At 39.6% G+C, this 27448-nt stretch overlaps 1 protein-coding gene across 3 annotated transcripts in view; it reads right to left on the reverse strand.

Annotated features, from left to right (window-relative positions):
- Window positions 1–27448, reverse strand: part of adck1 (aarF domain containing kinase 1) — a 232113-nt gene that overhangs the window by 163523 nt on the left and 41142 nt on the right. For all 3 annotated transcript variants that reach the window (XM_037542298.1, XM_037542299.1, XM_037542300.1), the window contains exon 4: window positions 11080–11283. In XM_037542298.1, the coding sequence (XP_037398195.1) occupies window positions 11080–11283 (204 nt within the window). The remainder of the gene's footprint in view (window positions 1–11079; window positions 11284–27448) is intronic.

Genomic DNA, 27448 nt, shown 5'->3' on the forward strand with positions numbered 1-27448 from the left:
CAGCATGCTACTAGTGATTTTTTATGCTTGTTATGAAGAAAAAAAACAAATACGTTGAACGACATTAAATTAAATAAGATAATACAATGGTTATTTTTTTTAAACAGAGAAAATATTTACTTTGTGGGTCTCTTTGATCACTTGCTTTCTTGTTTTCTTAGAGTTTGCCTCTGAATAACCTCCGTTTGCCCTACCCTTCTATCTCAACAAAAATCGACACACCCTACCCCTAGACAGGAACGAAGGGGTAGGGGCTAAGTGGTAGGGGCGAAGGGTTAAATGGGTCCCAGGTCATTAAATTACTGAAAGCATTAAAAACATTCCGAAGGAAGTGCGTAAAGCAATACCGACATCTGAGACTGTAGAAGTGATAAATTCACAAAAAATAGCGATACTGAATTTCATTAACAGGGCTCAGCGCTAAATATGCTTTGCCCTTAAAATAAATGACTCTTTGTTGGTGAAGAAGTACAGCAGGGCTGGATGCCCTTCTCAAGGGCGTCTCAGCCGACTTCAAGGAGTCAGAAGGAACATGGAAGTTTCTTTCAGATGGTGGGAAAAAAAGAGAAAAAAGCAGAAAGAATAGGGGTTAAGGAAGTCAGTGATGAGCTTTTACTAGAAGGTTAAGTGAGTGTTAGGGCCTGATCCATCTGCTCAAATGGCGTGTTAGCTCCACTATAGTGACTGGACGAGGGTCTTTCTTTCATTACACATCCGACTTTGCTCTGCACACATAAAGAGCATGTCTTATGGGAGGCGCAAATCAGAAGCCAAACCTGGATTAAATCAAAGCTATTGTAAAAGAAATTAAATGTCCGATCAATAGTTTAAAGGGCAGATCTCAAGCTTAGCATTGGCATACAGTGGCATGCCTGCACCATGCACCCTTGCCAAGGGAAGTACAAAGGCTTCATAAACAGTAGCTTGAAGTGCACCTGTCCAGCTAAGCATTAGCATACAGTTAATGCAAATACTGTTATTTTTAAAGGAATTATAGTTTAAGATGCACCTGTAAAGTAAATAGTAGTTTAAGGTGCATCTCTACAGCTTAGCATTAGCACACAGTAGCATGCACATGCTGTTCTCTGTCCTTTCTCACTTGTACACTTGTGGTGGAATGGCTTGAGAGATAATAGCTTTATAGACGCTACTGCGTGGTCCCCATTGTCTCAGAAAAGGTTAATTGAGTCTCTTTTAGCTAATGGATGGCAGTGCCTTTCTTTGGTTACCCCGAGTCTTTAAGAGCACTCTCTACGGCCAGGTCATGACAGCCCACCGAAGAGCGGCTCATCTCTCCTACGCAGTGTATTCAAGTAATGTTGCTGTCGTTCAAAGCCTCGTAACGTTGGTAACACTTCTTTTACAGTCCTGGTATAAAATTAATGCTATATAAAATATAAAAAGAGTTAAGAGTTAATGGTAAGGACCCACTAGAACCACAGTAATAACCACTGCTTTGTCTAACAGGCCAGATTCAGTTTCATTTGTTCTTATCGCACAGGTATATATTATGTAAGACTCCTGACACTATGTTAATGCAGAATCTTTTTACATCATGTAACCACCCAGAACTATTTATCTAAAATAGTAACATAACGTTTCACAATTTTTTTAATAATCAGCTGCTCTTTACACGGTGTGAACAGTTCACGATGAATGGGCCAACAGAAATGATCCAAAATTACTTTGAATTCAAAACTGAATTAAAATATCAACTGTTAACATTCAGGATTTTTCTCCTATAAAGTTATCCTAATTCAGATAGATGGGGTTTTGTCACAACACCGCGGATGGGGCTTAGCATGCATCCAAACAAAGTGGCAAACTGTGACTATTAGAAGTAGGCCTTCGATTCATGCCCTAGATGACGAAACTCAAAAAAAGCTTGGGGAAAAAAAAAAAAAACAAACACCACTCTGCAACAACGCTAATTTCGCTAGCACCCCAGTGGGATTTCTTATAGTATGTTAATGTTGAGCTAATACTGCCTGGAGCCTGGAGCCACTGGGTTAGACTTAGAGACAGTCCATTTTCTGATAAAAATAAATATCACTCTAGGCCTTCTGAAGGTTCTATGTATGTCACTGATGGTTTGAGAACCACTAAGTTAGACTATCGGTCAGTCTATATACACCGACTATATACACACTAGAAATTCCAGAAGGCCTATGATGAGTAATATTTGTTTATTTGATGTTAATTACACGTTTAGTGGGCACCGTGCCTTTTGGAACAGAGTTACAGGGGTAGTGATTGAAATGGTCCCCTGTGAAATGGGACCCTCAATTAAAAAGAACATTACTTCATCAACATGTTACTAGCACTGCTCTGTAGGCAACCCTACCAGTCTGAAGGAGGGTAAAGTTCAGCTCCTCACTGCTGGTCTTTAGTTAAAATAGGGCATCATATGCCTTTAAAGAGGTATACAGTGGTTGGTGTAGTATAGTGATTAACACTTCTGCCTTCGACACTGTAGACTGGGGTTCAATCCCCCACCAGGGTAAGCACCCTACACTGTACTAATAAGAGTCCTTGGGCAAGACTCCTAACACCACCTTGGCCCCCCCCTGTGTAAAATTATCAAATTGTAAGTTGCTCTGGATAAGAGCATCTGTCAGATGCCATAAATATCAAACTTTAAAGAGACTATTATTAATCATCATCCACCCCTAATTCTTCAGTGATATGACCTTAAATGGTGCAGCAGGTCTGATACCTGAGGCACCAGAATGTAATTGCTGCACCAGTTAAGGTGGAACAGGAAATTTACCTAGCTAGCTACTGAGACACTGGCGTACTTATGAGGAAAAGAGCCATAATACATTGAAACAGCTAAGATAATACAAAGGTTATCGTAATCTTTTAACAGAGAAAACAATTACATTTGTGGGTTTCTTCGGTCATTTGCACAGCCATCGTGCTGTTTTTCTTTTTTTTCATAACACTCTAAACAGAGTGAGTCTCTGAAAAACCTCAGTTTCGAGGGCCGTGTCGTACTTTGTCCTATCTCTCTACCTCAACAAAAATTGGGACACCTTTCCCCTAGACAAGAACACGAGACACAGAGGGGTAAGGGCTAAGTGGTATGGGTGAGGGGTGAAATGGGATTGGGCCTAAGCGTATCACTACAGCACCTGCAGATTTTAAAAATAATAAGCATGATGGTTCTGTTACATAAACATGAGCTACAAATTACAGACAAGCAATTTTTAGTTCCCAGAAACCTTCAGAGAATCAGAGAAGATCTAGAAAGCCCTGAGGGCTCCTCACTATCTGTACCTGCAGCTTATCACAAAATATCGACACATTTTATACACATACAAACGCCATATGCCATTCAGTCGGTTGCAAACATAACAAATACACTGTTCTTCAAAAAAACTGATCTCATGCAATTGCCAAAAACATTCAGGAGAAAAACAAACGATGTGCTGATGAATGGCTCTAAGGCTGCAGCCCTTGCCTACCGTGATAAATAAGACATCATAAAAAGAAAATAGAATACAAGCTAAGACTGTCATAGCATCAATAATTCAACTATGAAACTGCAGCCCAAGGCCTGCCTCCTGGATCCAGCTCTCGCTCAAGTTCTCCCATGTGAACAGATTTGCCTCTTTTTTCCTCTGCGGGCCTCCTAAGAAGTAGTGTAAAGTAATTAGCTCCATTTTTCAACTGAATGTGATAATTATGCTTGATAAATATTTGCATAATTGAACTATGCAGTGCTGTTGGGCCTGTGCGGCACTTCCTCTCAAACAGGGTGCTGAGGGCTGGAGCCGGGACTGGATAAAGTCTTGATTGTGCTCTCAAGAGACGGCTGTAAAATGCTGAAGCATGACCTTGGAGAAATGCGTCTATACAATGACTTAATTTCATGCATATGTTAAGTTTTCTTCAGTAGTGGCCAAAAGCTACACAGTACATCATGTTAAAGCATAACCTTTGAGTCTATACAATCAGTGGCTTACTGGACTGCACTCTAGGTCATTGAATTTGCCATGAAAATAATTGTGATTAACAATTTAACTGTCTTTTTTGTTCCCTGTATGAAACTATTAAGCAGCCAAGCGGGCTCATTAGCTATCCTGCCTCCTAGCCGTTAATACTCAATAGCCCCAACTGATAGGAGAAACAGGTGAAACTCAGCATCACATTATCAAACATCACTCGCTGCCGCCCTCTGATGGTGTTATTAGTAACCATTCAATAAGCAAAGGTTACTCACTGCCGCCTTTTTAATGAGTTAACAAACATCAAATAAACAAACGTTACTCATTGCCGCCCTCTAAAGGCGTCATTAACAAACATCAAATAAACGTCACTCACTGCTGCCCTCTAAAGACGTCATTAACAAACATCAAATAAACAAATGTTACTCACCGTTGCCCTCTAAAGGCGTCATTAATAAACATCAAATAAACAAACGTCACTCACCGCTGCCCTCTAAAGGCGTCATTAATAAACATCAAATAAACAAACGTTACTCACTTCTGCCCTCTAAAGGCCTCATTAATAAACATCAAATAAACAAACGTCGCTCACTTCTGCCCTCTAAAGGCCTCATTAATAAACATCAAATAAACAAATGTTACTCACCGCCGCCCTCTAAAGGCCTCATTAATAAACATCAAATAAACAAACGTCGCTCACTGCCGCCCTCTAAAGGCGTCATTAATAAACATCAAATAAACAAACGTCGCTCACTGCCGCCCTCTAAAGGCGTCATTAATAAACATCAAATAAACAAAGTTTACTCACTTCTGCCCTCTAAAGGCCTCATTAATAAACATCAAATAAACAAATGTTACTCACCGCCGCCCTCTAAAGGCCTCATTAATAAACATCAAATAAACAAACGTTACTCACCGTTGCCCTCTAAAGGCCTCATTAATAAACATCAAATAAACAAACGTCGCTCACTGCCGCCCTCTAAAGGCGTCATTAATAAACATCAAATAAACAAAGTTTACTCACTTCTGCCCTCTAAAGGCCTCATTAATAAACATCAAATAAACAAATGTTACTCACCGCCGCCCTCTAAAGGCCTCATTAATAAACATCAAATAAACAAACGTTACTCACCGCTGCCCTCTAAAGGCCTCATTAATAAACATCAAATAAACAAACGTTACTCACTGCTGCCCTCTAAAGGCATCATTAACAAACATCAAATAAACAAACGTCGCTCACCGCTGCCCTCTAAAGGCCTCATAAATAAACATCAAATAAACAAACATTACTCACCGCAGCCCTCTAAAGGTGTCATTAATAAACATCAAATAAACAAACGTTACTCACCGCTGCCCTCTAAAGGCGTCATTAACAAACATCAGATAAACAAACATTACTCACCGCTGCCCTCTAAAGGTGTCATTAACACACATCAAATAAACAAACATTACTCACCGCTGCCCTCTAAAGGCATCATTAACAAACATCAAATAAACGTTACTCACAGTCACCCTCTAAAGGTGTTAACACAAAATAAATACATTTTAGTTATGCATCAATATATGTGCTCTCTCTTTTTTGAGCTTTTCCTGTGTTTAGCTGCAGTCAGCTCAGATGTTTACAATACATTCTAATAATTGTGACAAGCCTACTGCCTTTAATACGTCTCATACACTGACGCTTAAAATCTGTAGAGACCATTTATACTTTCAAGATGGCAAGGGCTGAACGCTGAATGAGCCCAGCTCACGCACATGAGCCATCACAGCCTTAGCTTTTAGGGCATGAAGGAAAATATTCAGTTAAATTAATATGTTAAAATCAGTTAAATCAACCGTAGCAAATAAAACACTTGTAACGTGGCAGCAAATTATGTGATTCCAGTAAATCTGTCCCTCTGCATGGAACAGGGCTGCCTTCAGAACACTAGAACTCCATAAAGCTTTTCGCTTAGAAGTGATAAAAATCTGAACTAAAAAAGGCCTGTTCTGCGGAGCCTCTCTTTTTGCTCTAATCTGAAAGGAAAGACTGCGTATTCCATAAGCACGGGGAGGTATATAATCAGTCCAACCCCGCCTGCATTCTCATTCAGAGAGCAAATTACCCGCTCTGTATTCTGGGATGAAAAACATTCATCACAAAAGAGCAGCTAAAAATATGCATCAAAGCCGAGACAACAGAAAAAGTTAGCGAAAGTGTGCTTAACAATCACGGCAAATTGTCCAAGGCATGATGTAAGACTCCCTTTTAATTAGGCAAGCAAAATCTACAGTATGTGTCACTTAGAACAGCAAGAGCTGTCGGCTCAATGGACCTGTGGCTTGTTTAAAAAGCTTTAAGTAATATGAATCATGACATAGCTTTAAAATGAGACAGAATTCAATCTAGGAATGTTTAATATTGGTTGATGTTTGATAATAATAATAATAATAATAATAATAATAATAATAATAGATATTTCTTTTTTTTTCATTTTGTCATAATAGAGGCTGAAAGTACAACACCATTTCCAAAAAAGTTGGGATGCTGTGCAAAATGTAAATAAAAACAAAATGCAATGATATGCAAATCATTTAACTCTAAATTTCCATTGACAATAATACAAAGAAAACAAATCAAACGATGATACTGAGGAATTTTATTGTTTTTTGAAAAATATATGCTCATTTTGAATTTGATGACAACAACACATTCCCAAAAAGTTTCAACAGGGGAACAAAACACTGGTAAACACACCTGGTGGTTAATCGGCAACAGGTCAGTACCATGATTGGGTATACAAACAGCATCCCAGAGAAGTCTTTCAGAAGTAAAGATGGGGAGGGGTTCATCACTCTGTGAAAAACTGTGGGCAATTAGTCCAACAACTAAAGAATAACATTTCTCAACGCACAATAGCAAAGAACTTTTGCTTTTCATCATCTACTGTACATGATAAAATTAAGAGATTCAGGGAATCTGGAGAAATCTCTGTACACAAGAGTCAAGGCCAAAAACCAGTATTTGCTGGCCATGATCTTTGGGCACTCAGATAGCACTGCATTAAAAACAGGCATGATTCTCTAGCGTAAATCACCGCATGGGCTCAGAAACACTTCTGAAAAACACTGTCTGTGAAAAGAGTTTGTCGCTGCATCCACAAGTTAAAGTTAAAACTACAAAATGCAAAGACGAAACCAGATATAAAGAGGATCCAGAAATGCTGCCACCTTCTCTGGGCCTGAGCTAATTTAAATGAACTGAGGGGAAGTGGAAAAGTGTCATCTGGTCCGATGAATCAACATTTGAAATTCTTTTTGGAAATCATGGACACTGTGCCCTCCGGACCATATACCACTCAACTTGTTATCAGCACACAGTTAAAAAAAAAAAAAAACAGTATTCATGATGGTACAGGGCATTAGTGCACATGGCCTGGGTGACTGGCACATCTATGAGGGCAACATTAATGCTGAATACTTGTTTTGGCAATATGCTGCCATCCAGACGAAGTCTTTTTTCAGGGAAGGCCTTGCTTATTTTAGCAAGACTATGCCAAACCACATTCTGCATATATTACAACAGCATTGCTCCGTATTAAGATTCCTGGTGCTAAAATGACCTGCAGTCCAGACCTGTCAGCACTGAACATAAAACCATAAAAATATGGTTTACATTGCATCCTAATTTTATTTACATTCTGCACAGCATCCCAACTTTTTTGGAAACGGGGTTGTATAAATATTTCTAATTTTTGTTTAGAATATCTTCCCATTTCTCATTATTATTATTATTTTATTTATTATTTATTATTTTTTATTATGTTATTCTTTTGTTGCTGTTTATTATTACAGTTACATTGTGAATGCTTTTAAATATTTTAGGAGAAAAAAAAAAAAAACACGCTCTAAGACAGCACACTTTGCCATCAGTGAACTGAATGGTCCCTGTTTAAAGTTTGGCTTTATTAATAGAGGAGAATCTGTGAGAATAACATTTCCACAGCTTAAGACCTTAAAGGAGAGTGAACTGGAGAGATAGCAGGAAGGCAACCTGAAGCCTGGACTGGTGTCTTTATTCCTCCCTTCGTCTCTGTGATATCAATAATTCCTTATCTAAATGGATCCAGGGCTGTGTGTAACAGCTTTGGCTTGCGTGCGACCGTGCCAAGGCTCATAAATAAATATGAAGGGAGGAGAGGGATGCTGTAGATTAGCCCAGAGCACGGGAGAGTCGCTCTAAAAGGCCTGGCAGCAACACTGCCCCCTGTGCAGACCATGTTCAACGCTGCCAACGTAGTCTCGCCCCGTTTAATACCGGCAGTCCTCGCAGAACTGATCTGCACTGACAGATCTGGAAAAAAGAAGAAGGACCTGGCTGACAGAAAATTCATCTCTACACCACAATAATGCTCCTGCTCCACTGCATCTACAAGTCCACAGAGTAGGAAGACAAGCTACGGCCAGACAGACAGAGAGAGACAAAAGCAGGGAGAGGTGGAAAGGGGGGATGGGATGGGGTGGGGGGGGGACTTTTATTTTGACACTCAGACAGACGGATTATTCTCCTGCTGCACTGGGCTCAACGAGCCGTGACGGGTCCATCTCCCACCGCCGACACACAGCGTCTGCAAATGCCTTTCCTTTCACCACACACACCCCGCACACATGCATGTGCGCTGAAGGGAAAAAAAATTGCCCCTAAACCTCCACAAACCAGTCGCGACCAGGCTGGGATTACGTAATGCTGCAGCCTGAGCTGGTGCTGTCGCCTGCCAGGGGGGGTATGTGTGATGGGAGGAGGGACGAGAGCAGAGACAGAGTGATCTATTAGAGCTAATAATTGCAATAATAAAACTGCAAAAGATGTGATCATCTCGCTAAGGCGCCACAGACGAGCTGTTGTCCTCTCAAGGTCAGAGGAGCATCAGCACACGCTCTAATCACTACCTGCTGAGACCGTCCGTGAGCGATTAGTGTGTATTATTCTGTAATTCTAATTCACTTCACTTCACACAATAACCGCAAAAAAACTGTTGGAAAACCACAAGGCAGGAGAGGAGTAGTGTGATAACTGGTAATAAAAAAAGCAATATAATAGGGGTTTTTAAGCAGGGCTATACAAAGGGCTGTATGTATTATTATACAGTATTATACAGAGATATAAGGAGGGCTACAAGCATTACTATGTATGGCCAGGCTATGTGGACAGCAATATGCAGCTCTATATAAGGCTACAGGCATTATTATGTAGGGATATATGGATGAATATGGGCTTTAAGCATTATTACAGGACTATAGGGAGGGTTATAGGTATTGTCACATAGAGCTACATGAATGGCTATGGGCATTGTAATGGAGGCAATATGTGTGGTTATAGGCATTATTATGTAGGGCTGTATGGACAGCAATAGGTAGTTCTATAAAAGGCTATAGGCATTATTATGTAGTGATATATGGATGAATATAGGTAGTTTAGTATAGGAATATATGGAGTGCTGTAGGGACTATTACACAGGACTATATGCATGGCTAAATTCATTTGTATAGAGGCTATATGGATGGCTATAGGCATTATTATGTGGGCTGTATGGACGGAATTAGACCATTCTATATAGGACTATATGGATGGCTATATGTATTTGTAGGGATATATGGATGCTATAGGCATTACCATGTAGTGATATTTGAAAGATTATAGGAAGTAAAATATACTTGAGGAATTACTAAGGGCTATAAGGGGGCTGTAGGCTTTAATATCAAAGGCTACCTAGGGGTATATAGATTACTATATACTAACTACAGGGCTATATGGAGAGCCATTGAAACATCTGGCTCTGTGGAGTACCATAGATATTATTACATAAAGTTATATGAACAGTACATTACTATATGAGATGTTATGGGCAAATAGGGATGCATGATGACGTAAAGCCAATACTATGTAGAGCTATAGGGCTATAGGAAGGCCCTACAATTAATTATACAGGGCTATGTAGGTGGGCTATAGGCATTACTATACATATGTGTATAGTAACGTATACGTATACATACATAAACACTATATAGAAGACCATATAAAGGGCTATAGAGGGCCATAGGCATTTCTATGTAGGATTAGACGGTCTAGTGAACTCTCAGGTCAAGAGTGTATAAATCTGACCTTTAAGCATCTGTATGGGTCATACGCTACATGGACTAATTCTGTAATGCAGATGAAAGGATAGGATGACAGAGGAGCAAGCCAGCAGACACGAACATAAACGTCAGCACACGAGCTGACAGGGGACCCGAAAGTGTCATCCTCGACGAAACAGAACAATTACCTCCACCAAAACCGATGAGCCCAAATTTAAAAGCCTGTCAAAACATTCTTGAAGCAGAGCACTTTCAGAAAGCACTTCTGACAAGAAGAACAAAAGTGCTGACAGGAGAGGACAAGGGAAGCCTCGGCCTTCAGTCACTCCGGTCCCGTCCAATTTTCCTCAGATAACATTAACCCTAGTGCACCGGGCCAGCCAGACGATTACAGAGATACGACCAGATGTGATCTCTCTATGATCTTGAGGTCTCCACCGATATTTGACAGGCGCATGCTTTGCATTCCAAAACAGACTAATGGCAAAACAAGTAAAAGAAAAACTAAAGTTGAGAAATAATAGTTAAAGACAACCTTAATAAGTGGTGAGATGACAGATGAATTAATTAACTGAAATCAGTGGTGATTTATTTGTAAACCAGTGTCTGATAAGGGTCCAGGGGTCAATTTAAAGTGATGATTCAGCCAAAAAAATCTGAACTAAACAGTTTTAGCCCAAATATCACTCAGTCAAGACATGTTTTGTGTCTGGAGACCATGTAGAAACTACATAAGCAAGTCTATTTGATATTATCTAACAACATAATGCTGTTTAAGGCAAATGTTTGATGATTTCAGTTTGCACAACAGTAACTGGTAGCGTAAGGGTTTTCATTACTTCTTAGCTACATTAGTCTTGTAGCTCCAGCGCCAAACTAAACATACAAAATTCAGATATAAACCGTGCCTTAGCTGACCATTTACCTTTCAGGGTAAAGAGAAAACGTGTAACATGTGTAAATGAGATATTTAGCCGAATAATGACTTCATTGTAGGAGCAAAGCTGCTGACCTCCTTGCCCAGGTCTTCTCTGATGACCTGCTGGATCTCCTCCATGCTGCTCTGAGGCGCCCTACTGTGCAGGATCTTGAGGGTGCTGGTGTACTCTTCAGGTAGGAGGTAGTCCAGGGCACCCAGGTGCTGCCCTACCTTAATGAATGTGCCGCGGTTAGCACAGCACAGGTCCTTGAGCCTCTCCGCTGAGCGTCTGTGGACCTGCACGACACATACACACACACACACATGTTTAGGTTTGCTAAAGGCTTCAAGATCAAGAAGAACTGTCAACCCAACCACAGAGGAATGAAATAACCAGACAGTAATAACACAGGGACCGAGACATAGACTAGACATTAACAGCAAGAGCATAAACCCTAATCAGACACGAAGTACAACAGAATACAATCACAACACGAACGCAACTACAATAAACACACGGGCCAAGACAGAATAAGACGGATAAAACATACAAGGATGACCACAAAGAGCAGAGGCCTGAGTAGACCTGTTTTTAGTGAGGGCTTGGTGAGAGCAGGACTGTGTTGCACCAGGCATAAAATCTTTATTAAGCCCTTATTTAACGAGTTCGTTTCAAACTATCTTTTCACTAAATTTTGTTGCACCACAAATCCGCGAGTCATGTCTTAACTAGTAATAACTAACTAACACGTATGTTGCTTTAACATGACAATAGCATGTTCAAAACGAATCAGTAAACCTGCCGCAGCAGTTGGCTCTGACTTTTTCAATAGAAAAACTATCCAGCATGGAACAGAACGATGTGTATCAGTTAAACGGAATAAAACTAATTAACTTATCTACAGCCATTGTCTGTAACCAAGCATGCAGCTTTTTAAACGACGGTTTCTGGACAACCGACACAACAGCAGATCTGTTTAGCCGTGCACCTGCTGAGTCTCGCAGAGCTGGAGCTGAGGGTGTATAGCTTCATGCTCGGAGTTTAAACCAGGGCGGTTGTTAGAGCTGCAAGTAAAACCACAGCATATAGCGTCAAAAGTCATGCTTTTGGTGTTTTCTGTGCTTTCTACGTGGTTTCTGATGGTTTGTACTAAGTAACTTAGTAGGTAACTACTAAGTTCAACATTAGGACTAGTTGGTGGTGCAACCCAATTTAGTAATGCATAAACCTGGACTTACACTTACACGTAAACACTTACGTTACAACCAGCCTACGTTTGAACTTAGGCACAGCTGGTGCAACCAGCCACTGATTCAGACTTGATGCTTTATATTAGGCCCAATTCACTTCCAATTCTTCGATTCTCTTTTCCTCCATTTACATCACTGTCAAAGAGGTGGCATGAACACATTACCCCCCCCCCCCCCAGCCAGCTGTTCTTGAGTCAGCAGACTTCCTTCAAAACAAGGACACACAAATGTGAGCCTTTTTCCAAGTCTTTTTGCAGCTGCTTACTTAAAGCAACAGGCCATTAGAAGCACGTATACAATACGCTCTGATCACGTTTTTAACACGCAAGTTGTGTTCTGATTTAATCCCAGCGCTGAACGGAAGCATCGGGTTCAAAACTAAAAGAAAGGACCGTTAGAGAAATATGAAATCATATTCACAGCACAATAAAGTAGCTGTTTCAGGTAGGTAACACACAAAACTGAAAAGAGAAATCGATTTCACCGCAGAATAGAAAAGTACACAGTAGGCAAATAATCAGATCAATGTAATCCTATAGTAAGAAATACTTTATAAACACTTTATAAAATGGTCATTTACAAATTTACATTATTTACGTATTAAAAATTGCCATTTTCTATGCCTTACCTAAATGATATGCATGTATTTAACTATAAAAATACAGAAACTCATAAAGCAGGGGGGGGGTTTGATCTATGATGTCTCAAATACATTTGTTTGATTTTACTTCATACATTCAGACTGAATATAATTTCATTAAAAAAAAGTTTAAAAACAAACGAAACATAACACTTTCCCCTCGCACGCGGTCCTCTCATTTGTCTTAAATTGTGATTGAATGGGACGTCAGTTTTACAGAGATCTTTGTGCTGTCGTGGCCCCGGTGCCAGCTGGTGGAGTTGATGGCGTTCACAGAGGGACATCCCTTTGGGACCGGAGCAAATAAAGTGCCGTGAAATGAGCTCCCTTAACCCCTCACCCCAACAAAAGACATGCCTTTTGTGCTGAGAATGGCCCTGCATGGGGAAGCAGTCATCTGACTCAAATCATCATTCAACTGACAAAGGCCTCATATACCTAATTAGGGTAAAAACGCCTGCTGTGGGTGCTTGTGTGCATGCATACATACACATGCGGTATTTTCTTTAGGCCTGTCACAGTTGCTTGGCTTAAAACAGTAAGAAACAGCTTGATAGACATAACCATATAAATGGATTGGAAAATACTTGAGGAATTGTACTTCGGTACTGTATATAAGCCCTATTGTGGAAGATTTCCACTTGAATATTATTGGAATTGAATACTTTCAATTAAATCTCTGAGAGAAAAATCACACTTTTACTTTTACCTTACATTTTTATTTAGATCTTCAAAATATTCGCTACAAACCTCAAAGTCCAGGAGCTTTTTTTCCTCTTGCCTGCACATTTACACTAACCTACACTATCCAGATTCATATTCATAGTGTTATGAAACTGCAGCCACTTTTATTTGTCTTTATGCGAGGATAGGTAATGTTTATTAGTCAGCACACTCTACACTTCTATACATTTGAGTAGGTTTAAAAGCCAATACTTTTCAGCTTTCAAGTACATTTCTGGCTCCACTTCAAACGGATCATTTGCAAAGTAATGACTGACACACATTCCCTTCCAAAGAAAGCAAAGTTCAATGTAAGCTCAATGTCAAGTCTATTAACAGGCAGAATTACGTTACTCTATTTTGGTCACTGTATGCATGACGACTCATTTCAATATCAGTTCAAGCAATAAATAATTTTATAGAACAACACTGAGACGAGTGCTAGTTTGGATGTTAGGGCAGACAGAGCAACAGTATCTAAGAAGGGTGTGACTTTTCTGAATTTTGCAAATGATGTTGACACTCATCCCTTCGTTTCTGTACACATTCTTTGCACTTTTTCATCTCTGCTCAGTTAAATGCAATTTTTATGATATAATACATAAATTACATTTTTCTGCAGCTTTAATGCTCAATTTCAATTTATTTCCTGGGTTTAAAATACAATAAATAAATAATAAATAATAAATAAAACTCACAATATTAAATTTGCCATAACGTTTGCACAAGCTACAGTTTGTCTTTTTTTTTTTTCTCAATTCAGTTCAATTCAGTAACTGGGCATTAAAATGTGCAGAAGTATAATCTCTGTAAAACAAGTGTTTTCATTTCATATATACACACACATATACATATATACATATATATATATATATATATATATATATATATATATATATATATATATATATATATATATATACACACACATACACATATCTATACACACACACACACACACACATATACATACACACACACACAGTCCTCCTGATGTATCTTTCTCTAACAGATTTTTGGAGTCTTTGACAGGCTGTGCACAGTTTATTACTGTTCAAGTAATAAATAAGTTCAATTTACATGTCTGATATTTTTGTAAAATGCTTAATCTTTTGATAAATCAAAATATCTGATAGATCATTACAAATATCAATCAGCGACAGCCCTGGTTTTCTTCCTGAAGCTTGTTCACTGGTCCACGCTGGAACTTGGTTAGTTCAGGGTGATCTTTCTTAGGGCTTGTTGTGGAGAGAGTAAACACTTTTTGTCAGGCAGGATTTGCTGCTAATCCTCCTGTGCAGTGGGTGGGAGATTTGAAGGTTGTCCTGTGGGCATTTTATGCCGCCACTGTTTGTGCCCTACCGCTGCCACATGAACGGCAGGGCCGTACTTCATGCACACAAAACCTCATTTTCCCTGCCTCGCTCAAGCCAACAGGACGTGACAGCTAGGAGCTAATTACGAAGGTGATGAGGAGACACTTTATTTCGCCGGTTACCAAACATGTGGCGCTCTCGTCCTCAGCCCAAACAGGCTTTTGATGGCGAGGAAGAGATGAGGAGGAAGGCTGAGCTAATGAGAGAGGAGAGAGGCGGTAATAACTGTAATGATCTCAGCCAGCACTCTCAGCCCGGCAGCAGCAGCAGCTCCACTCCGCCATCCGCCATGCTTCTGCTTTTTAACCCTTAGAGTACTAATCAGACGTAAGACAGCACTGAGAAGGAATCTGTCTTTGACACAGCATAGTGCAGATTGAGACAAACTACAATATTACTGTCTTTCTCTCTCCCTCTCTATTTATATATATATATATTTATATATATATTTATATATATATATATATATATATATATATATACATACACACACACATATATATATTAGTTCTTCCACTCCAGTTACCTTTGGTGTTAAACTGTCATGATGAACGGACAAATAGCATTCGAAATTTGGACAGGTTCAAAAAAAAAAAAAAGGTTAAAAAAAAAAAAAAAAAAAAAAGTACTAAATTACGTTAATTACTAAATTATTACAGAATTATTAACAATAAGAAAAACGTTTTCCCTCTCCTAATAGCACTTTGAACACACACCCACATACACACACACACACACACACATATGTATGTATATATATATATAAATAGATACACATATATACATACACAGATACATATATATATATTCTTGTAAGTTGCTCTGGATAAGAGCGTCTGCTAAATGCTGTAAATGTAAATGTATACATATACATACATATACGTGTGTGTGTGTGTGTGTGTGTGTGTGTGTGTGTGTGTGTGTGTGTAAATAAAAAAAAAGTGTACACACGCACATAAAAACAGCAAGACAGACTGTGTTTCAACACAGAATAGAAATATGTAGACAATTCTGATCTATTATATTATCTTTCTAGAGAATCATTGATGTATTGCACAAACCATCAAATTTGTTGTCAAACAGTTTGTAATAATATTTGTTAAATATTTTTTTTAAATGTTAAATACTTAAAAGTCGTTACTGTATTTAAAACAAAAAAAAAAATCAATAAGGGGAGTGATTTCAAGCTTTGGATCTGTATTTTAGAACTGACGAACAATATATGGATAAGAAAATACATTCAGAATCTGCAATAAGAAAAAATCTGGGTAATGACTAAAGAGCTGTACAGACTGAGCTCACAGCGCAGTTTCACTCTCAGAAGCCTCCGTTATCACCAGTGACAACAAAAGCGTTCTGTAATTAGCTGTGAATTATTTCTCACTCACTGCTCACTGAGACAAGCAGAGAAATTCTACAGCAAGTGTAGATTTGAACCCTGCCATCTACATCGTAGCTGTGTTTGTAGGAAGAAGAGGAGATATTTTATTATGATTTTAATTTCATGAAAAGATGTTGCTGGTGCTCAAAAAAATGCTTGACATTTTTGCCATTTTCCAAAGATTTGGAATATTTTGTGTTTTATTATCTTTTAGCAGCAACTATACAAAAATTGTGCACTACAGTTTGCAAAAAATGGCATATTTAAATTTGTTCCCTGCAGAGAATGTAACGTATTTACACTTAGAATTTGACCGGGTGTTTTACATTTTTTATAGGACTATAAGTCAGTTTAGAAATGTTTATCGTTCGTGTTGGTCCTTTGTATTCCCTCAAATTACTCAGGTTTACATTCTTGTCAATCAAATGGGAAAAAGTCTTCTACTCTTCCTTTTTCCCTGCATTTTCCTCTTAACCCTCAGACTGTAGATTTAGACTTACTCTATATCAATTACTTGGGCTGGGTTGAACAGCGTTTTACAGGCTTTAAATCCTCAGTGGTGTTTTTGAATAGGTATCCAAGCATAATCATGCTCAAAGCTGCCTACGGGGGACCTTCAGACGCCTTTTTAAATATTAAGAGCATCACGTCTCGTGCTTAAACAGAAGCAGGATGTGCTTCTGAAAGGGACAAGTTAACCACAGTGCTGGGAGATGACAGGTGGCACAGATTCCACTCCTTGGGGGATTTAACAGTAAAGAGGGAGGGCACCTCACACAACATGTGATTGCCAGTAAGGCAAAGTTGCTCTCTTTCTCTCTTTTTCTGTCCCTATCTATTCTTATCAGTGCCTGCGGACAGAGCATATGCACGCTTTCTCCACCAGGGGCAGCGCTGCAGCCTGAGAACAAACATGCCGGTGTGTCATGTCGACTTTTATAGGGCGTGAAAGGAGAGGCACCCTGGGATTGGCTGATTTGGAGCCGCACTCCCTCTCTCTCCAGCCTCTCTTCTGCACTCGCTTTTTTTTTTTTAAATGTTAAGCCTATTAGTGCTTCCTTAAACATCCCCCCTTTATAGCTTCCGTCACCAATTTTTGCCGGAGAGCAAAGGAACCAAAAAGAAGAATGATCCCACCAAAATAGCCCCAACCCTCAAAAGAATTGGGGGAGAAAAGAAAATCAACACTGAGCACAGAATCACCACAGCTGCAATTTCCTGCACAAAAAGTGTTTCCTATCTGCTGGGGCATCACTCTCATCCTGCATCACTGCAACGTGTGGAATTCCCGTCACGGCTGCGGCCTGGCAAACACAGACTGTGACAGTTGATTGAGCACTCAAAGCAGAAACATGCATCCTCTATAAAGTGGCACTGCCAGGCATCCTCAGCGGCGAAGGCAGCCTTTTACATAACAGGCGGAATTTAACGGTGAGTGTGCACAGAGGACGATCAAAAGGAGTCACGGAGAAGGACGATGAGAGGACGAAAGCAGGGCAGCAGGATGGCCGACGCTAAGAGGATGCCAAGGAGACCTTGGCAGGGATGACGATCTTACACACAATTTATTTCGCATAAAACACCAGAACAACTTCTTCAGAAGTGTTTATGGAGATGACCCTACGGGGACAAAGGTGGGGATGGAGAGCTAAAGCTGTAACAAGGGTCCATTTACAACAATCACTGCCCGGTCCCTGTGCACTCACTGCTCCATAAGCAGATTGGTTAAAAAATATGGTATTACTTTCTATGAATGTTACGGTTGTAAGCATCTATAAACACATTTGTACTATGCTATAATGCATTCATAAGGCATTAGAAATATGTTTATAAATATTTATAAAATTGAATTGCACTGACCATGTTTATTATACATTATGAATCATTAATATAATGCATTATAAGTAGTGTTAATAACATGTTATACTGTCATATCCAAAAGAAGTCAGTCCCAGCTCGGACAGCATAAAGTAAAGACAAATACAAAGTTTATTTACACTCTGGGATTTCCAGTATTTCATTTCTCTCTGATGTTTCTGTTAGGGCTGCATCTTTGGGGCTTTAGTCCTGAATATTCAGATGCTCCAAACAGTGGATATGCAGTGTTAAGTTAGTGCCAGGCTAACGGTGGTGCACATTAACAGTGGTGTACATTGACTTTCCCACACTGGGTAAAACACTGATGGCAGCACTAGGTTAAACTCTGTAATGAGCCTGTAATGAGCCTGTAATGAGCTTTACTGTGTATGTTTTAGTGTTTCAGTCTTAACACTAGAGGAGGCTTTATTACAGTATGCTTCATTTTACTTAGAACGGACAAATACAACTTATGAGCTCTTATAATTTGTTATGAAGACTACTTATGTTAACAATTCATAATGCATAATAAGCATGGCTATAACATGTAATGCATCTTTATAAATATTAATAGCCATGTTTTTGATGCCTTACAAATGCATTATAACATGTTATGAATGTGTTTATTGATGCTTACAAACATGACATTCATAGAAACTGTTACCAAAAATACCTCAGGGAAAAATCACAGGTATTCACTTGAAAACAATTTTCCCTTTACCCCAGATATAGTCAATCAACCAAGATGTGTCACTAATATTTCTGTAAATTCATCCCCAAGTCATCCAGGTCTCAATCAAGGTCACTCAGACATGTCAATATGCTTTAGTGCACAATATGACTTAAAAATGAATGAGACTGAAATAGCTCCTGACAGCTATTTCAGACAATGCGTTGTGCCGAATTCCACCTGACCTGCAAGATTTAGCTCCCTTTCAAGTGCATGCATGTCAAGCTGGAGCATGGAAGCTAAATGCCTATGTGATGTGCACACATGCAAAGGAGAGTCAGAACTCCCGCTGTCCAAAGCGGCTGCTCGCTCTATTCAGCGAGTGAAGTTCTGTTCTTTTAGTAAGTCATACTGTGTCCTAAACCACACTCACAAGTCTGTGCCACCTCAATGAAGACCTGTATGCGGTTTAACGGGGATGTGAGAAGTTTTAGGGACTTATTTATGGAAAAGATTTGGGTGACAATTGACTTCATGTTTGTTTGTGACGTTATAGCTCTAGCACTAAACTAAAGAAGCAAAATTTAGGCACCAAAAATGTCTTGGCTGTCCACATTTGGGGTATAAAATAGTGTGAATCCGATTTTTAACAGAACTGTTCCTTTAAGTGTTTACTTAGATAGCAATTAAAGTGACAAAGTTTGGCAGAGAATGACACTTATTCTTCCAAAAAGACCCCCTAGACCCACTCAAACATCAAAAAACACATGCTTATGTGTTCCTGACACTGTATGACACGCTGTTATCTGTCTGTCACACAGCTAAAAACAGTAACGGCAGCTATCTTTGAAGCCTAAATGCTATATTCAGTGTCTACACACAACAGCACATCATGGACTGTCAGAAGCCACAACAAGAAAATCTGTTAGAAGTTACTGAACAACTTGATATAGTCTGAGGACACGGTGTGATGATTTAGGCATGAAGTTTGCACAATGCTAACCTGGATATAAGCTTCCTTAATTGTCAGCTGGGAAAGCAACTTCAACTGGAGCAAAAATGTGCAGGTTGCTTGTGAAAACTTATTATTCTTGCCCAAATATTGTAAAAATTACTTAGCAAAAACAAACAAAAAGTGCAAAAGCCCTAGTGCAAAACTAAGGTTGCAAGCTTCAGACACCAAACATGTCCTGGAAGACTGACTGCATTTGGGGTAAGAGGTGAAACTGTGAAATTAGATTTTTTTTTGCACTATTGCTTCAACCTGCTTTGCACTAAACAACAAAACCATCACTGTCTGTACAAGCTATTTAGATTTCAGAGATGCATTCTCTCTCTCTCACTCACACTCTCTCTCTCTCTTTCTCTCTCTCAGTCCCTTCATCACTTCCTCCCTCCCTCCAGCCTTTTTATCCACAAGCAGAGCAGCACAAAGCCCGAGTTCTGACAAGCCTAATAATCGCCACAGACATTAATGACATATTTCAGCAGCAGGCAGAAGCCATTAGATGGCCTTTGAAAATGCTTTGTAGAGCCATCGTCTGAGCATATTATTGCCAGTGGACTAATAGGAAAAAAGCAAAGGTTACTCTAATGCCATCCCTTCTTACACTCAATGCACACAATCACAGCATCAAACGAACACAGAAGCTTAAGGGTACCATAATAAACTTGACATCTTAATAATAACAGGCAAGCAAAATGAATTAAGACGTAAACAAAATGTATCATACTGTATTGCGTTCCTTTTTAATCTGAAATAAAAAAAAATAAGATCATCAGGATATTAAAATTGACTGATGAATCTCTGATGGTCCAGAAATAATCAAAGAAGCATTCAGTGGTATTTTTAAAGGAACAAGATACAGTCAAATGCAACAGATTAGACACCCCTGATCAAATGACACGTTGCTACAACTAAAGCTTATATAAATGCTCTATATTCCTAGTCTTTTCTATTCTATTCTTAGTATTAGTATTAGTAGTACTACTAGTAGCAGTATTAGTAGTAATACTAATACTAATAGAAATTGCTATGAATACCCTGGCAGGTGCCTGAGACATTGCTTTGCAATAGTTTTTTTAAATGAATTTGGGGCTTATACATTTTTTGGCATAGCAAACATTCAAACAATGCATTCAAAAAATATAAATGCTCTATATTCCTAGTCTTTTCTATTCTGTTCTTAGTATTAGTATTAGTAGTAATACTAGTAGCAGTATTAGTAGTAATACTAGTAGTACTAGTAGTAGTATTAGTACTAGTAGTAGTGCTAGTAGTAGCAGTATAAGTAGTAGTACTAGCAGTAGTAGTAATAGTAGTAGTAGTAGTAGCCGTATTAATATTATGGTTAATGATGTGCGGCTAGTATTTTAACTACTGTTATAATAACGGCTGCTCCTCTCTTCCACAGTGTTATTTGTATACCCTGCCCCACTGTCATGTACTGTCCATGCTTGCTATTCACAGTGCAAGCTTCATCTTAAGCTCATCATGTTGTTAAAAACTGTTTTGTTGATTTTCTAAGTGAAAATAGGTGCACATATCCTCTATAGAGACAGCACAGTTACATTTTGTGTCCTTTTCCAATATGTGAAGCAAATAACTAGAAGTTCTGCACATTCTCTTCCATGAAATTGCTATGACTACACTGCCAGGTGCCTGAGACATTGCTTTGCAACAGTTTTTGAAATAGATTTGGGGCTAATACATTTTTTGGCAGTGCAAACATTCGAATTTTACATTTACCACTAGTGTACCATTACATTACATCAACACCTCATACAAAGTCGTGACACATGGAGGTAATGATCATCCTGGATAGTAATTAATGCATGAATCATGATTTGGTAAATAAATGGCAATATTTGCATTGCAGACATCGCAGCCCCTGGGTACTATCACCACCAGTGTAAAGAAACCCAATAACTGAATTCTACAGAAACAAATAATAATTTAATGAGTTACATTTCCATTCTCAGCTCTGCATATAACTGCATAACTTACATAATAGTTACAGAATAATTCCTACTACATACTGAACTTCTCGAGTGATAAACCTGGACTTGAAGGGTTAAAACACCACTTGAGAGTTCAAAAGTGAAAAGTGAAAGCTAGTTTTACATGAGGCTCAAAGGCAAATGCAGGACTCTGTCAGTCAGTCAGTCTTATTGTCTCGGAGCACCGCCTGCTGTGTTGTTACTGCATACCGAGCCACTTATTTTAAGAGAGCGTTACATTGACTTTCTGCTCATATAGCAAGCAGGCCTGAAGGTAAAAGTGCTAATCAATGACCTCTAATGTCTCCTCGCTGTAAATGAGAGAGCACACATATTATAGCTCTATTGATCAGAAACCACAGCACTGCACCTCCTGGGAGATGGGACGACTCTGTCGCAACACCTAACACCTTTACATGGTACAGGCCTTAAAAAAACACTAATGTATAAATAAATGCACAGCTTTGCGCTCGAATAAATGTTAGTGATCACTGAAGTGATGGCAGGAGCGTATTTTTTTCCAGTGTTCTTGCTTTCTCTCGCTCAATTTATTGTATTTTTATCACGTTACCCTGTCAGATTAGACTACAAAATGCCCGTAAAGGCACACGATCCCAGAGGAGACAGACTCAACGTGGCAGCTTTCTTCTCCCGCAGTCCATTTCACATGCATTGAAAAGACACTCGGTGTGTGGCGTGGCAGCTTAGCCAGTCACTCCTTTTGTAAGCAAAGAGGGGAGACATGCTTTCATAGAAATTGCATCTACTATTGCCAGGCAATTATTGCTTTACATTGTGACTTCACCAATAACCCCGGGGAGCAGGCAATTTAGTAGCTGCGCAATCTCAGGGAATTCTCAGCAGTCAATAAATGCACACTAGACCATTAAAAAGACTCTCTTATTCATTTTTTCCCCCCGCTCCTATTCGCCCTACGTCCAATCTCGGCTTGAAATTGTGTAGCCAGATGGAGGGCCGTGGGGTCTGTTTGGCTAGCTTCTGGCCATGACAACAAATTAACATAAAGTAATGAGTTGCCCGAGTAGAACATCGATGCACTTAGCCCTGTAGTTGTGATCCCATCTAACTGAGCGGAAGAAGCATGCTGTCTTTCAAGGCAGATTGAGAGAAAGGAGGAGGTTTTTGAGCATTGTTCCAGCCTGCAACACGTCTTCTGGTGCAGCTGGTAAATCTGAGCAACAGAGCCAAGAGTCAAGTTCATGGTAATCTCGGCAGGCTATTTGCTGAGCTAAGGTCAGACACAGATCACACAGCTTAGCCACGTAACGCAGGGTAAGACAGACTCCACTCATTGCGTTATGAGTCCATTCAATGAGCTCGTTTTCATTCTGAACGAGCCCCTGTGATTCCGCTGTCGTAAGGTTAACCTGCGTGTTTGCCAAATCAGCCAGATGAAAGACTAGATCTGATTAAGTGGATAACAGGAGGTCAAACGGCGCCATCGGAAAGAAAGACAAGACAGATTGAGCAGTCACAGAGGATTTAGTTGAATTGGACACAGTTGCCCGCTGTAGATGTATTCCAGCAAATGAAAGGTGGAAGAGTACGGCATTGTAAATAAAATCATAGGAGTAGCTGAAGTATTATATTTGCAGGGTTCAGCATTGATGATTGCCCAAATGTCCAAGGAAAGTAAAATATTAATTCAGGACACACAAAATTGAAGGGGCAGTCGTGGGCTGGAGGTTAGGGAACCAGCCCTGTGACCAGAAGGTTGCTGGTTTGATCCCCTCGGCTGACGGTCCATGACTGAAGTGCCCTTGAGCAAGGCACCTAACCCCCAATTGCTCCCCGGGTGCCGTGGATAGGGCTGCCCACCGCTCCAGGCAAGTGTGCTCACTGCCCCTAATGTACATGTTCACTAGTGTGCATGCATGTGGGTGTTTCACTGCATGGATGGGTTCATTCCACAGTGTGCAAAACACAGTTTGCAAATGTTCTGCGCACTATACCCCTCAGCATCCGCTGACCCCGCTCTGTCATTTACGTTGCTGTCGTTCCCAGTCTCTTCCACTTTGTTATAATACCACTGACAGGTGACTGTGGAATATTTAGTAGCGAGGAAATTTCACGACTGGAATATTTTGGGAAAAAAAAATATACAATTTAAAATGCCATGATGCCTTTTCTCTTTTTCCAATGTGCTTAGTTCAGTTTAAGTAATTGTGCATTAAAAATAATAAAAAATGCCAATATTTAAGTATGTTCTCTGTAGAAGATGTGTTAGCTTATTTTTACCTTTAAATTTCTGCTGTCGTAACGAAACCTCATATCTTCTTACTTTACAGAAGAATTTTTTTTTTTTGCAAGTCATTTTGGACCATTTCTGTTGGTACACTCATCATGAAATTTTAACACAGCATAAACAGCAGCTGCCATTTTCAAATTATGACCAAAAAAAAAAAGAAGATACCAGGTTTTGTCCCAAATTTTTTTTGAACATTTTGACTGGGGGTGACCAAACTTCTGCATACAACTGCATATTAGGTTTATATTACTGCACCATGATGGTTGGCTAGACAAAAGTACACCAACAAGATATACAGGCTATACAAGATAGCATGTCCAGGCTTGGCTGCCCCAACAGCGCCCCCTTTCTGCAATGCTCAGAATGCAGCTTACGCTTCTGTTGTGCTATGAATTGGATCATTTCTCCCATTTTAGAATATGAAAAAACACACATGCATTGATGTGTTTTGCCAAGATTAATATTTTTTAAACAAATGTTTAGGCGTTTGAGGCAGTTAGTTAGTTAATAGAAGAATTGAAGAAAACCTCAAAACAGTAACTTTACAGGAGGTGGGAAAAACAGGTTAATAATAAAAACCCTTTAAAAATACTTTACTTTTAAAGTAATCAATGGAACCAGAATTTTTTCCAATTCATTTTGAGCCATTTATTTTGGTCTATTCTTCATGAAATTTACCTACAATGTAAAGAACAACAGACATTTTCAAATTATGTCAAAAACTGAGAAAAATGCTGCATAGCTAAAAACAGTAGCAGCTGCCATCTTGGCGCCTGACTTTTGCCTGTACATTTGAGGAAAATGTAAAAGTGTGTAAATTAGAAACACTGAGCGCATTTATGCTTTCCACTATGGTGAGCTCATCCTGAAGCCATACACCTCAGGGCATTTACTACTGATGATCATAAGAAGACATAAAGGATAAAATGGCTTTTAATCAACTCTTTAATGAGGAAACAGAACCCGATCCATGTCCAGGAGGCCCATGGCAACCACACAGCTGATCAAATGCACCAAAGTCAGTTGTGTTTGTACGATGCCCAATTAACGAAAGCAGACATCACAGGATACATATGGAGCGAAACAGGCTGGGCAATGCAACCCCACACTTCATTATTCCACTCACTCTGGATCACTAATCGATAAACTTTCCTTCAAACTCTCTCCTCCTCAGGAAGAAAAGAGATCTTTAAGAGATGAGGCTAAATTAAAAGTTTCTCTCTGAGAAAACAACAGAGTTTGTGCACTAAAGCAGGTAGATCACATACATGAAGTGCATATATTATGTGAATTTTTGTGCCTCAAATCAAGTTTTGTTGATTTTAATGTTTCTCACATATTTGAAATACACCGATCAGGCATAACAATATGATCACCTCCTTGTTTCTACGCTCATTGTCCATTTTAGCAGCTCCACTTACTGTATAGCTGCACTTTATAGTTCTACAGTTACAGACTGTAGTCCATCCGTTTCTCTGATACCCCTTTTACCCTGTTCTTCATGGTCAGGACCCCCTTGGACCCTCACAGAGCAGGTACTGTTTGGGTGGTGGATCATTCTCAGCACTGCAGTAACACTGACCTGTTGGTGGTGTGTTAGTGTGTGTTGCGCTGGTACGAGTGGATCAGACACAGCAGTGCTGCTGGAGACTAATAATAATAATAATAATAATAATAATAATTCTTTATTTTTATATAGCGCTTTATCAAGGACCCAAAGACGCTTACAATTCAAGGTACATAGATAACACACCGAACACAGACAACAAGAGCACAGTAATGCATACAGAAAGACAAGGCAGTATATGGGAGGTCAAATGAAGGAGCATAACAGACTGAGGCCAGGTTATGAGTATGTTGAGGCAGAGCAGTTTACATAAGAAATGCTGTCCACTCTATTAGACACTCCTACTTTGTCAGTCCACCTTGTAGATGTAAAGTCAGAGACGACAGCTCATCTGCTGCTGCACAGTTTGTGTTGGTCATCCTCTAGTCCATCATCAGTGGTCACAGGATGCTGCCCACAGGACGCTGTTGGCTGGATATTTTTGGTTGATGGACTATTCTCAGTCCAGCAGTGACACGGAGGTGTTTAAAAACTCCAGCACTGCTGTGCCTGATCCACTCGCATCAGCGCAACACACAATAACACACCACCACCACACCAATGTTACTGCAGTGCTAAGAATGATCCACCACCCAAACAGTACCTGCTCTGTGAGGGTCCATGGTGACCCTGACTACTGAAGAACAGGGTAAAAGGGGGTAACAAAGTATCAGAGAAACAGATGGACTACAGTCTGTAACTGTAGAACTACAAAGTGCTCCTATATAGTAAGTGGAGCTGATAAAATGGACAATGAGCACAGAAACAAGGAGGTGGTCATAATTGGTATATCAGGTTATGCCTGATCGGTGTATTTCATATTAATGCACAAGCACTACAGGTCACTGCATGTATATTTTCAATCATAATTTCCAACCCTGTTACTGATGCCTGTCCCATAGACCTAAATGCAGATGCCACTTTAGCCACAATTTCTACCGAAAGACTGGCCAGGTCAGTCTTTGTGACTGAAGCTCCAGCCGTGTCCCAGTAATGAACCTTCTTTCATAGTCACTTAAATCTCTTCCTCTTGCCATCTTGACCCAAAATCGAGGTTATCTGGATCTTAAAAGTGAGAGGGGAAAAGATGAACAGAGTATGAGAGGAAAAAAGGAAGCATACGGACAAAAAGACTAGGAGGACAGTAGGTGGGGAACCACATGAGGACAGTGTAGCTTCTGCTAGCAAGAAGAAAAGGCAGACATCCACTTGGACACTGGGGAAAACCAAGTGCTGCTAAAAGGTTAGCTACCAGCAGGGTAATTAGGCCTACAGCTGAGAGAAAGCACAGAAGAGTGCTTGCCTTAAGAGTTACTAATTTTAGTTGGTATTCACAGCAGTTTTGCTTGTAAAGTTCACACCATTTAGTGAATCTGTGTCCTTTTCTTCTTGTTCTTTGGTTCATTACAAACGCTTCAGATGTGGATCCCACCTGTAATTTTCGCTGTGCCTCTTGAAAAAATGAAACAGGTCATCTGTGTGAGCGCTACAGTAATTAATATCATGATATATTACTCTACTTTCAACATTAGAAGGATAAGAGGTCACTCGTTAGAACAGGGTCTTTAAAATCCATGATTCAGTTTTTCCCTCAAACTTTTAGTTGTTTTGTGGAGCACTCCGGAATCCGAACCTTTTTTAAAAAGACAACTTGAAATGCAAAGTAAGTCACGGTAGCCTGTGGTTAGA

Source organism: Pygocentrus nattereri, chromosome 10, assembly GCF_015220715.1.
Source record: "Pygocentrus nattereri isolate fPygNat1 chromosome 10, fPygNat1.pri, whole genome shotgun sequence".
NCBI lineage: Eukaryota > Metazoa > Chordata > Actinopteri > Characiformes > Serrasalmidae > Pygocentrus > Pygocentrus nattereri.